At 34.2% G+C, this 14,218-nt stretch overlaps 1 protein-coding gene and 1 long non-coding RNA gene across 9 annotated transcripts in view; both read right to left on the minus strand.

The window, feature by feature from the left end:
* Positions 1–454: 454 nt before the first annotated feature.
* LOC6621301 overlaps positions 455–14,218 on the minus strand; it is a 29,214-nt gene continuing 15,450 nt past the window's right edge. For 2 of the 8 annotated variants that reach the window (XM_032717855.1, XM_032717854.1), the window contains exons 4-8: positions 12,287–12,656; positions 12,059–12,231; positions 2,007–2,376; positions 1,779–1,951; positions 455–1,013 (exon numbers count right to left, since the gene is read on the minus strand). In XM_032717855.1, the coding sequence (XP_032573746.1) occupies positions 487–1,013; positions 1,779–1,951; positions 2,007–2,376; positions 12,059–12,231; positions 12,287–12,656 (1,613 nt within the window). In that variant the 3' untranslated portion in view covers positions 455–486. Of the gene's footprint in view, positions 1,014–1,069; positions 1,270–1,778; positions 1,952–2,006; positions 2,377–6,222; positions 6,613–7,804; positions 8,065–10,593; positions 11,293–11,349; positions 11,550–12,058; positions 12,232–12,286; positions 12,657–13,845; positions 13,945–14,218 lie in introns of those variants that run through there. The other 6 variants (XM_032717858.1, XM_032717856.1, XM_032717861.1 and 3 more) reach the window with 6 other exon arrangements.
* LOC116800958 lies at positions 2,384–6,107 on the minus strand. Its single transcript, XR_004361697.1, has 2 exons — positions 2,650–6,107; positions 2,384–2,594 (listed from the first exon to the last, which is right to left on the minus strand). It is a non-coding gene; the product is annotated as an uncharacterized LOC116800958 (long non-coding RNA).

Genomic DNA, 14,218 nt, shown 5'->3' on the forward strand with positions numbered 1-14,218 from the left:
GTCTTGCTCTACAATTCTGTATTGAAACCTATCTGGACCTATGGCTCACAGTTATGGGGCAATGCCAGCAACAGCAATATTGACATCATACAGCGAGCACAATCAAAGATCCTGAGAACCATCACTGGGGCACCGTGGTACGTTCGGAGTGAAAACATCCAAAGAGACTTAAATATCCCATCAGTTACCAACGCAATCACGGAACTTAAGGAAAAATACCATAGCAAGCTTTACACGCACCCCAACCACCTAGCGCGAGGTCTAATCCAGCTCAGCAGCCGTTCCCGACTCCGGCGAAAGGACCTACCAACCCAGCGAATAAATTATTAGGGCCGCTTAATCATAGAACAGTTGGAAAAATAATACAACTGTTCAAAAAATACTTGTTATAGTTAAGATTTTTAAACTTATTGTTAGTTCTTATACAAGAAGATTCAATAAATAAAAGAAAAGCAAAAAAAAAAAAAAAAAAAAACTTACAGGTATTTATACTGTGCTTGTTTCTATTACTAAATTTTTTACTTCATTATTTAATCTCTTATTTCGTGGAAGTGGACTGGGTCGGCTACCTAATTTATCATTGCCAGGGGTAAATACATCACATATAAAATTATTGTGTTGAAATGAATTCCAAAATAAATATTTTTTAAGATTATTAACAAATTGTTGAATACAAAAGCTGTTGTGATTGTGGAACTTCAAACGTATAACAACAAGGCAAACTAATATTAGTATTAACAGCAGTAAAATGATGAAAATATACTTTAATTTGTCACTTTGTGTATTAACAGAATTATGTGTCGTGTTCGCAGGCATTCCATTAGATTGTGTAGGTGGTGCGCTAATAGGACCTAGATATGGGTGCAAATATTCTGTAGTTAAGGCAATATCAGAGCACGAACGAAATTCTTCTTGTGGACCACATCCAATAGCTCCTATACCATTGCTACACATACCCCAATTATTGCCTGCAACATAACGCCATTGCAGAACACAGTGTTCACATGTAAAATCTGCAATGTTATTGAAATAGTTAATTGATTATATTAACAAATTTTTTAAGAATTACGTTTAAATATCTTGCTGTCGACTATAGCAGTCTCCTTTGTTATACCCGTTACTCGTGGAGTGAAAGGGTATACTAGATTCGTGTAAAAGTATGTAACAGGCAGAAGGAAGCGTATATATAATTGATCAGGATCAATAGTCCAGTCGATCTGACCATATCCTTCTGTTCGTCCGTCCGTATGAACGCCTTGATCTCACGAACTTTAAAGGCCAGAAGGTTTATATTAGGCACACAGATTCTAGAGACATATGGTAGACGCAACGCAAGTTTGTTGATCCATACTGCCACGCCCACTCTAACGCCCACAAGCCGCCCAGAACCGCCCAGAACTAAAAATGTATAGATTTTTCTTCGTTTTATTATTTGTCTTGTCAACTATATCGGTATACCAAAAACACTGTGCCCACGCCCCTCCTTTCACCTTTTGATATCAAATCAGAAAAGTTATGAATTTGCGTTAGCATTCCCACTAGCTGAGTAACGGGTATCTGATAGTCCGGGAACTCGACTATAGCAATCTCTCTTGTTTACCATGTTTGTTACTTTATATACCATGTTTATATTTGAATATAAATTAATTTATATAGATAAAATTTATTTCATAAAATATTGATATTCTTTATTTTATGGTAAAATCTACTTAGACAGATTATAATTGCAGGTTTTTCTACCAAAGTAAGATTCTGATCTAGTGTTAAAATATATTCACCTGGTAACTGTGCCAAAATTTCATATATGCAACTTCCGTTCCGAGGATAAAATCGGTTATCTAGATCTGATTTATTTGGCTGAGAAGGAGATCCATTAAGAATTGACAATACATTTTTATCCAAGCATGACTGCTTAGCATTTGGATTTGGGCATATTCGAAACTCAAAATATCTGGAAATATAATTATGTATATACTGATTTTAAGCAACACAAAAAAATTAGTTACCCCATATGACTAGCTGTCAATTCTACACGAATCGTCATTTGAGATCCAGGCAAATAGCTTCGCACAATTAAGCCTTTTCCCCAGTGGCCACCATATTCGTGGGGTCGTGGTTCTGGAACATCCCACGCGTCTCCACATTCTCCACATTTACCGCCGTTTCTTTGCCATTGCCGGCTAAGCCCTCCGCAGTATAGTTCATGGTCATTATAGTCTGGTGGTGTTTGAAATCCAAAACGCCAAGCTGATGCTCTACTGGGTGGTTCGACCAGTCTGCCATGGCCACTACACGACATTACAAAAATTGAAGCAGCAAAAAAGAAGGCAATGTACCATTTCACTGCAAATACCATGTTCGTTCCCGGCATAAATGCTTTAAGTCGGGAATTCAAAATATTCATTTAAATATAAACAAAGCTTAATTATCATATAAATTTTTTTATAGTCTACGATTATTATCAAATATTAACGAGTTCATGAGTAAGTAATATAATCATAATTATTAATAATTATTAATTAATAATTAATTATAATTATAGGTAATAATGGTAATATCTTATAGGTAGCTTCTAAAAAATTGCGTATTTAAATCTGCAGAAATAAATAAGATTTACGTTATGCCTATAAATGTAATGATCTTCTATACCTTTCGTAAAACAACAGTTTTTTTATGTTATGTTGGGTGCTTAGATTATGGATTCTGGAGAGTAAAATTACTCAAAGAATTTAAAATATAAAAGAATCTGTGGAAGTGGAAGTTTTTAAAGCTAATTATGTAGACTTATGGATATGTAACTCAAGCCGTTTCGAACTTCCTGGAAAAAGACATAAAAATATAACTCATTAAAAGTAGGTATGCCTTCCGAGGAGAAGAGTTTTCATAGAGTACAGATTTGAATGGTGCTTAACAGACTTAGTCAAAGCTGATCTAGGAGGATAGAATAGCTTCGTCCGTTGTAAAATATTTAGTTTAATCACGAAGCCCGACAGTTGCCAATTTTATTTAACAAGTTCTATTTGGAGCTTTGCAATATTTAAGCTTTTATACTGTAAATGGGATCTGAGGAAAACCCTCTTATCACCCCATACATAGAAGAAGCCTTTCTAGTAACATCCTCTAACTACGACTTAGATGACGAGTTAAGAAAATCGAACGTATTTAAATTAGAACATCTAAATACAGAAGAAAGGCAACTTTCCCACGTTTTGCTTGAATACCGTGATATTCAGTACAAAGAAGGTGAAACTTTGGCCTTCACAAACATGTCATTCATACAAAACACGAAGACCCTATCTATAAAAAACCATATAAATATCCCCAAGCGTTTGATCAAGAAGTCAACAGGCAAATCAAAGAAATGATAGAACAAAACATAATTAGGAAATCTAAATCCCCCTATTGTTCTCCCATTTGGATTGTGCCAAAGAGAAGTGATGCTTCTGGCAAACCAAAATTTCGATTAGTCATAGACTATCTCAATGAAATAACCATTGACGACAAATTCCCTATTCCAGTAATGGACGAAATATTAGAGAAGCTTGGACGCTCTCAATACCTCACAACCATTGATCTAACTAAAGGTTTCCATCAAATTCAAATGGACCAGCAATCAATATCCAAAACAGCATTTTCAACAAAACATGTACATTACGAATATACTCGTATGACTTTTGGTATAAAAAATGCACCACCAACATTTCAACGCTGCATGAGCAATCTTCTAGAAGACTTAATTTAATTTGTTTAGTTTATTTAGATGATATAATCATTTATTCCACTTCATTGGAAGAACACAATCTAAAATTGGAAGTTGATAAATGTGAATTTCTGAATAAAGAAACAGAATTTCTCGGTCACATTATCACAACAGACGCTATAAAACCAAACCCTAACAATTATTAATTTTCCTATTCCTAAAACCACATTCCTTGGACTCTGCGGATTCTACCGTAAGTTCATTCCCAATTTTGCAAAAATAGCAAAACCTATGACGTCCAAATTAAAAAAAGGAGCAGTAATTGACACAAAAGATAATGATTACTTTTCCGCCTTCGAGAAACTAAAAGTACTCATCAAGTCTGATCCAATCCTAATATACCCCAACTTCGAAAAGAAATTATCGCTGACAACAGACGCAAGTAATATAGCCATAGGTACTGTATTATCCCAAGAGCATAAACCACCCTGCTATGCAAGCAGAACTTTAAACGAACACGAACTTAACTATTCGGCAATATAAAAAGAACTATTAGCTATAGTATGGGAAACAAAATATTTCAGGACCTACCTATTCGGTAGAAAGTTCGACAGATTAAGCGATCATAGGCCACTTGTACGGCTAAGTAACATAAAAGATCCCAATATGAAATTACAGAGATGGAAGATAAAACTTAACGAATACGATTATAATATTCAATATCTACCCGGTAAAGAAAATCATGTAGCTGACGCTCTATCTAGAGTTGAAATTCAGGAAAACTTCCTAGGAGAAGATGACCCAGCTTCCCTTTCCACAGCAGTTACTGTGCATTGTGCACAAGAAGACAACCAAAATGACATTTCAATAACAGAAAGACCTCTTAATTATTACAACAGACAATTCGAATTCATAAAAGACAATTTTGACGACATCCAAATAATAAAATATTTCCATAAAACCAGAATTAAAATCAGTTATAAAGAAATGACTGATACCCTTCAAAAGATATCATTAAAGAATACTTCTGGACTAAGAAAAGTGTTATTTACTTTCCTGATGAGATCGACTTTCAAATATTTCAAAATGCGTATAGTCAAATCATAAGTCCCGACAGTTTCACTAAAACTATGAAAACTAGTAGTAAACTAATAGACATTCAAACATACGCCCAATTTAAGAAATCATTCTCAAAACGCATAAAGAATTAATATACCCTGGTATAGAAAAACTCACACTTCAGTTCAAAGAACTTTACTATTACCCTGATTATCAAAAACTTATCCATAACATCATAAACGAATGGGAAATCTGTAACATCGCTAAAACTGAACATAGAAATACAAAATTAACCCTTGAAACAACCCCAGAAACCTTTACTCCCAGAGAAAAGTATGTCATGGACACCATATTTAATTAGTAAACAATAAACAATTCCTATCATGTATTGACATTTATTCTAAATACGCCTTCCTGATAGAGGTAAACAGTAGAGATTGGCTTGAAACTAAAAGAGATATTTTACGCATATTCAACGATATGGGTAAACCCATAGAAATAAAAGCCGACAAAGACTCCGCCTTCATGTGCATTGCACTTAAACTTAAAACCGTTAATGAAAAATTAATAATATTTAATTTTTTATTTTTTTTAATTTTTAATTTTAAAATTTAAAAAAATACTTTACATTGACAATCACAAAACAAAACGCAACACAACTGGTCGAACCCCATCAGATATCTTCATTTTTGCAGGAACCCCTACCTATAACACTCAAAAAATAAAGTAAGCAAAATTGACAAACTCAATGAAAATAGACACGATTTTAACATAGACACAAACTTCAAAGAATCCCCTCTAGTTAGATCAAAAACGACTAACCCATTCAAAAAGACAAGAAATTTAAGACAAATAGATGATAAACATTTCGAAGAAACAAATAGAGGTAGAAAGATACACTATAAATCTAAGTGAAAAAAAAGAAAATTTATAAAAGTAAATATAATAACGATAATTCCAGGCCTACTCCCGAGCATGATATTCATGTTATGCCTCCTATCGACAATCAACACACAATACCTAAAAGTAACCCCTATCCAGTCCAAAAACGGCGACCTAATCTTTCAATCCGGATCAATAGATTTACCGACAAACCACGAAAATCATTACTTATCTATTAACTTAACTAAAAACTAAAAACTACTTATGAAGAACTTATTAAACAAACTCAACATTTTAATACCTCACCACAAATACAGTATCAGTATCAAGAAAAACTTAAAAGAGAAATGAACGCTATACGAATTGTAAAACGTAGCAAACGCGGTCTTGGTAACTTTATGGGAACAATTTACAAATACTTATACGGTACTTTATATAAAGAACTAACACTAAAAATAATGTACAAATAAGCGAACTTAACCACGTAATAGAAGTCATTAACCAAGGAATCGAATTGACTAATCATTTAAATAATAACTTTAAAGGAGAAAAAATTGTAAATTTAATAATTTTCAACTTACAACAATTCACTGAATACATTGAAGACATAGAGCTTGGTTTGCAACTGACACGCTTAGGTATCTTTAATCCAAAACTTCTAAAACACTGTTCATTAATCCACGTCAATTATGAAAAACTTCGAAATATTAAAACTTCAGCTTGGCTTAAATCTGATACGAACGAAATTCTGATAATATCCCACATTCCACGAGAAATAACCAAATCACCCGTTTTTTAAATAATCCGGAAAAAGTAACATACAAACCGAAACAATACATGACTAATATTTTTCACACAATAATCAAACATACACGGCAAGTTCTCAAAGCTTAGTTGTAAATAAATGTATAATTGGTATACTAAACCAGGTCCCAACACAATGTAGATACAGTAAAACACATTCTGATTTTGAAATAAAATATGTAGAACCTAATATAATCACAACTTGGAACCTTTCCAAGACTATCCTAAACCAAAACTGTATCAATAGAGAAACTATAATAGAAGGCAATAATATGATAAAAGCATTTAATTGTTCTGTCAAATTAGAAGAAATATTAATTACCAACACAATGTTAGACTATAATCAAACTATCTATTTTAACAATAATGTAACTAAACATGAACCACTCGAACAAAGGAAATAATCGAGCAACTCAATCAGACGAATAATATCTTTCAATAAAAAAAAACCCTCCAATACCCCTGTATTGTACACTAATCTAAACGCCCCTGGAAGGGCTTTTTTCTTAAGTATGGGGAAGTAACATATCTACACCCACAACTTCCCAACTATAACCACACACACTATTGTAAACAATGACTCACACACATTAATGTCAAAGATCGAGAGACCTTCGATTATGCTTAGCTGTCATTTACGCACAGCAAAGTGCAAAAGTCCGAAGTCCAAAGTCTAGACTCTGGGCCGAGCCAACGTCCACGTCCCCTAAACATTCGATCACTTGGCGAGCCAACTGAAATAACAAAAACTTCCGCCCACACAATCGTCTCAGGATTCTCAAATTACTCCTATTTTTCGGAAGCTCCTCTCTTAACGGGAGAATAGACACCTCTCTTTTCGGGAGAATAGACGTTGATAACTTTATTCTCTTAAACTTCGCCCTTAAGGTATCCCAATTTGCCTATATAAACCCATACAGTAGTTCAGTTCTGAGTAAGTTATCAATCGCGATAATACTGCTAAGCCCACTTCAACTTCGATGGTGCCAAAGGCTCTAGTTCTTCCTTTATTGGAAATAACAATATAATAAATATTATTAAATACATAAAAACCTAACTGTGTTCTTTTTTTTATTAAACTCCCAGTCTGAATTCGTAAATATATAATCAATTGAAATATAATAATAATAATAATAATAATAAATAATAATAATAATAATAAATAAATGCTTTGTTATAATTAGCAACCTGTACCCTTTAACCCTTTAATTATACCTTTCTTGAATAACTTTATAAACTTGTTTTCTGAATTCGCAAAAAAAAACGACAAAAACAAAAAAAAATAAACAAAAACCCTCTGCCTTTTATTCCCTCGACTTACTTTAGTTCGTTTTTATTTGTACCAATTTACTTTCTTACCAAGTACCAAAGGGGCCACTAGAGTCATGCTTTTAAGGAAAGTGGTCATAGGTAGGGCAGGGCAATCCGCGAACACGATTCCACTGGTGTTTCGCAGGCTACAAATTCTCAAGCTTTTCTGTTCTAGAACTGCCCCCTTCCGAATATATTAATTTGCTTCCTCCGATTTTGTGTCCTAGCTCCTCTATTCTGTTGTTGTAAGCACACTCAATTCTTGATCTTATTCATTAATGTATGTAGCGAAAAGGTATATGTACAAGCAAGACCACCACACCCAACGCCATGAGCTAGATAGCCAAGATATCATCATCCGTTTCTTCGATTTTCTTAAGCACAGAAAATATTATTGACACACGCGTGCAACATTTTTCTGGTATTTATAGTTCTTGAAGGGCGAACAGACGAACAGAAAGTTAGATAAACTAACGGACATCCTGATCACACACTAAAGATTAAAACAGCTGTGCTCGCTCTCTATTGAGAGAGAGGAACACATCATAAAGGGGAATTCAAAATCTTTCTTTTTGCACACAGCAATGTATAAGAGTGATAAATAAAATAACTCAAATTTATGATGAGCTGCTGCTGGCTGCGGGCTGCTTCAGCTTCCTTCTACCTGATACCTAATATGTACTTTTCAACTAATCTACTATACCCTTTTGCTCTACAAGTAAAAAGTTTGAGTTTTAGCAAAACGCTAAGCAAAAGGCGCGAAAGAGATAGAGAGAGGCGTGCCTAGATGCCACCGCAGCACGTCTGTATAGATAACGAAAAATATTATTGCACACCTGAAGTATCCAATGTGGAAGTTCAATAAATTTAAGGTTTACTGGCGGCTACGACACCCGTCATAGTGATTTTCATACTTTTATGACTGAAGCATGTTTGAAATGATACCGTTAAAATAAATAAAAGTAAACACTGTGGTTCGAAAAGTAGATTCGAACAATACGCCACCTTTGGACGGTTTCTGCTTTTTGAAGCTAAATAAAACAGCCCGCTTGTATAAGTAAACGTTTCAATCAATGCTACTATTAAGCCAGCTTCTTGCAGTGGGGCTAGATGTTAGTTTCAAGAATTGGAAGAAGTAATAGAGGAGTATGGTGCAGTGGTCGGGCAACAAACAATTAATCGGATTGCTTTAAAAATTTTGTATCTGCCGATCATAGCAACATTTAAGGATTTGCTGCAATCGACAACTGATTAAGTCCTGATGAAGTCCTTTTGATCACTTCCCGAATGCTACGGGTCATGCCTTTTATGCAGGCAACTACCAGCGGATATTTTGCGCCTTGGAACAACTCTAACAGCTTATGATTATGATTACCTGACGGCTTTTGTGTTGAGAGCAGACATTATATATTGTTTTTTTTTTTTGTATTCTTTAAAAAATCAAAGCTTATTTCGGGAAAAGTGAAAGTGTTTGGAATATATCTTAGTGGATCATTATTTTAATTTATTTTTAGAGAATGCTATAGTCGAGTTCCCCGACTATCACATATCCGTTAGTGTTCGAAATTTCATAATTTATCTGGGATATCGACAGATATTTAAAAAATTTTCAAAGGTGTGGACGTGACCGGTTTGGTCGTTTTGTAAGTGAAAGGAGGGGCGTGAATATGAATGAAAAATAAAACGATGGAAAATCTAAACAGTTTTCGAAAGTGTGGACGTGGCGGTTTTGGGCGGCTAAATGCGTTAGACTAGTCTTGGCAAAAAGTTTTTGGCAAACCGATAGAAACTTACAAGACTAATAAAATTATGAAAAAATATCCAGCAATTTTTTAAAAATGAAATTTACAAGACTAATATCAATTCGTGGCATTTTTTTTGCGGTTCTTTAAAGCCAGCTATTAAAAATCTTATTAGCTCAACAAGCTCTTAGAAAAGATTTTTTAGTTTTAGTAGTTTTGTTTCCAAGAGAGTGTAGCGCCTTCACTATTTGGGCAATATAGGCCTTTGGAAAGCAGGCGTAGAATGTTATGTTTTATGTGTTCTATGTGCTTACGTGCATCAACTCCAGAGCGAAAAAATATCCAGCAATTTTTTAAAAATGAAATTTACAAGACTAATATCAATTTGTGGCATTTTTTTTGCGGTTCTTTAAAGCCAGCTATTAAAAATCTTATTAGCTCAACAAGCTCTTAGAAAAGATTTTTTAGTTTTAGTAGTTTTGTTTCCAAGAGAGTGTAGCGCCTTCACTATTTGGGCAATATAGGCCTTTGGAAAGCAGGCGTAGAATGTTATGTTTTATGTGTTCTATGTGCTTACGTGCATCAACTCCAGAGCGATCTGCTTATTACTGAGAATTCGACAGATTTGCTGACCCTGAAGGCAGGTCATTTTTTTGTAAGACAAAGTAAAGCAACTAGCAGTGGTAAGCTCAGAAAGCTTGTGCATTCGGATCTTCGCCGACAACCCAAATCCAATAAGACCAAGGATGCTATGGTGGGCCGCACGATGTGTCGTCCGTTACTGTTCAAATTTCGTCCCAGTCATGGCCAAGTACTTATCTATCCTACTGCTGTCCGCGGCACTTGTTGGAGCTGCCAAGCCGACCAGTAGTTAATAAGGATATTGTGAAGCTGTCGCTGTGCCAGTATTTGGGAAAGTATGTGGTGGTACTCTTCTACCCACTTGACTTCACCCCAAGAAAGGGTTCGTTCGGCCCCATTGATTCTTTTAATTAAAAGGCTTTTTGTTCTAGTATGATATTTAAAACAATTAACTTACCCTTCGTATAAAACCGTAGATCGATCCTTTGAGTGCGTAAAATACAAAAATTATGAGGACACGTTGAATTTGGTTTTTTATAGTGCACAGCTTAACATAAAATAACAATTTGTAATAAATATTTACTTAATCACATGATATATATAACCATTCTTAACATAAACTAATTGTAAACTATTTTATTAATGTGTTTAAAAACGTGCAAAAATAATTACAACTTACAGGTATTTATACTGTGCTTGTTTCTATTACTAAATTTTTTACTTCATTATTTAATCTCTTATTTCGTGGAAGTGGACTGGGTCGGCTACCTAATTTATCATTGCCAGGGGTAAATACATCACATATAAAATTATTGTGTTGAAATGAATTCCAAAATAAATATTTTTTAAGATTATTAACAAATTGTTGAATACAAAAGCTGTTGTGATTGTGGAACTTCAAACGTATAACAACAAGGCAAACTAATATTAGTATTAACAGCAGTAAAATGATGAAAATATACTTTAATTTGTCACTTTGTGTATTAACAGAATTATGTGTCGTGTTCGCAGGCATTCCATTAGATTGTGTAGGTGGTGCGCTAATAGGACCTAGATATGGGTGCAAATATTCTGTAGTTAAGGCAATATCAGAGCACGAACGAAATTCTTCTTGTGGACCACATCCAATAGCTCCTATACCATTGCTACACATACCCCAATTATTGCCTGCAACATAACGCCATTGCAGAACACAGTGTTCACATGTAAAATCTGCAATGTTATTGAAATAGTTAATTTGATTATATTAACAAATTTTTTAAGAATTACGTTTAAATATCTTGCTGTCGACTATAGCAGTCTCCTTTGTTATACCCGTTACTCGTGGAGTGAAAGGGTATACTAGATTCGTGTAAAAGTATGTAACAGGCAGAAGGAAGCGTATATATAATTGATCAGGATCAATAGTCCAGTCGATCTGACCATATCCTTCTGTTCGTCCGTCCGTATGAACGCCTTGATCTCACGAACTTTAAAGGCCAGAAGGTTTATATTAGGCACACAGATTCTAGAGACATATGGTAGACGCAACGCAAGTTTGTTGATCCATACTGCCACGCCCACTCTAACGCCCACAAGCCGCCCAGAACCGCCCAGAACTAAAAATGTATAGATTTTTCTTCGTTTTATTATTTGTCTTGTCAACTATATCGGTATACCAAAAACACTGTGCCCACGCCCCTCCTTTCACCTTTTGATATCAAATCAGAAAAGTTATGAATTTGCGTTAGCATTCCCACTAGCTGAGTAACGGGTATCTGATAGTCCGGGAACTCGACTATAGCAATCTCTCTTGTTTACCATGTTTGTTACTTTATATACCATGTTTATATTTGAATATAAATTAATTTATATAGATAAAATTTATTTCATAAAATATTGATATTCTTTATTTTATGGTAAAATCTACTTAGACAGATTATAATTGCAGGTTTTTCTACCAAAGTAAGATTCTGATCTAGTGTTAAAATATATTCACCTGGTAACTGTGCCAAAATTTCATATATGCAACTTCCGTTCCGAGGATAAAATCGGTTATCTAGATCTGATTTATTTGGCTGAGAAGGAGATCCATTAAGAATTGACAATACATTTTTATCCAAGCATGACTGCTTAGCATTTGGATTTGGGCATATTCGAAACTCAAAATATCTGGAAATATAATTATGTATATACTGATTTTAAGCAACACAAAAAAATTAGTTACCCCATATGACTAGCTGTCAATTCTACACGAATCGTCATTTGAGATCCAGGCAAATAGCTTCGCACAATTAAGCCTTTTCCCCAGTGGCCACCATATTCGTGGGGTCGTGGTTCTGGAACATCCCACGCGTCTCCACATTCTCCACATTTACCGCCGTTTCTTTGCCATTGCCGGCTAAGCCCTCCGCAGTATAGTTCATGGTCATTATAGTCTGGTGGTGTTTGAAATCCAAAACGCCAAGCTGATGCTCTACTGGGTGGTTCGACCAGTCTGCCATGGCCACTACACGACATTACAAAAATTGAAGCAGCAAAAAAGAAGGCAATGTACCATTTCACTGCAAATACCATGTTCGTTCCCGGCATAAATGCTTTAAGTCGGGAATTCAAAATATTCATTTAAATATAAACAAAGCTTAATTATCATATAAATTTTTTTATAGTCTACGATTATTATCAAATATTAACGAGTTCATGAGTAAGTAATATAATCATAATTATTAATAATTATTAATTAATAATTAATTATAATTATAGGTAATAATGGTAATATCTTATAGGTAGCTTCTAAAAAATTGCGTATTTAAATCTGCAGAAATAAATAAGATTTACGTTATGCCTATAAATGTAATGATCTTCTATACCTTTCGTAAAACAACAGTTTTTTTATGTTATGTTGGGTGCTTAGATTATGGATTCTGGAGAGTAAAATTACTCAAAGAATTTAAAATATAAAAGAATCTGTGGAAGTGGAAGTTTTTAAAGCTAATTATGTAGACTTATGGATATGTAACTCAAGCCGTTTCGAACTTCCTGGAAAAAGACATAAAAATATAACTCATTAAAAGTAGGTATGCCTTCCGAGGAGAAGAGTTTTCATAGAGTACAGATTTGAATGGTGCTTAACAGACTTAGTCAAAGCTGATCTAGGAGGATAGAATAGCTTCGTCCGTTGTAAAATATTTAGTTTAATCACGAAGCCCGACAGTTGCCAATTTTATTTAACAAGTTCTATTTGGAGCTTTGCAATATTTAAGCTTTTATACTGTAAATGGGATACTTTTCTCAGGGATCCTCCGTAACTACTTTTGATTTGTGAATCACCAATAAAACTATTAAGTCAAAGCATTCTCTACGTGATCTACAACATAAACAAGAGAGAACGCTATAGTTCAGCTCCTCCACTATCAGATACTTCTGTCGAGGCTAGTGGGATTGCTAAAAAGAAATTAGACGCGCTAATTTAGTCATAAACTGCTGAACATATCTGAATTTTTAGAGAATTGAAAGCCGTTGCATTTTTAGCCGGTGTATTTTGAGTTAATCCTTTATTTGGGGTCTCTCATTACAGAATATGTCTTCACTTAATTCAAATTCAAACTAAGAGAGGTTTTCGTTTAACATCAGAATGCATCGTTTTTAACTTTTATCGTTCATCAACGTTCATCTCAAATTGGTAAAAGTTAATTATTGGTGGATTTTTTATATATATTTGTTTATAATTTTGTTTATTCTTTACTAGGTATTTTTTTCGCTAATTATCATTAAAGAATGACTTACGTGAAGATCGTTGTTAAGCTAAATAATGTTTGTTTGTATACTTCATGTCAACACGGTTCGTTAGGTTTAAACTAAAATTCGTGCTATTTTTTGTTATTTTCTATTCCATAAAATGGGATGAGCTTGAACTGGCTCTGCTCAATTGACGACTACGTGTATATTTATAAATTATTGTATATTTAACAGCTCTCACTTACTTGAGATGTACCTATACATACAGTATTAATAATAAGGCTCGTTTTAAAAGTCACTCAGATCTTAAAACATATGTCGACTCAATTTTGAGTTTCAAGTCACTGCAAGGAGCGGATTCCCTCTATTTCCCTTTTTATAAACAATGTTTTTTCTTCTGCTATATATTTTATGGGAGACC

The sequence above is a fragment of the Drosophila sechellia genome, chromosome 3L, assembly GCF_004382195.2.
Source record: "Drosophila sechellia strain sech25 chromosome 3L, ASM438219v1, whole genome shotgun sequence".
Taxonomy (NCBI): domain Eukaryota; kingdom Metazoa; phylum Arthropoda; class Insecta; order Diptera; family Drosophilidae; genus Drosophila; species Drosophila sechellia.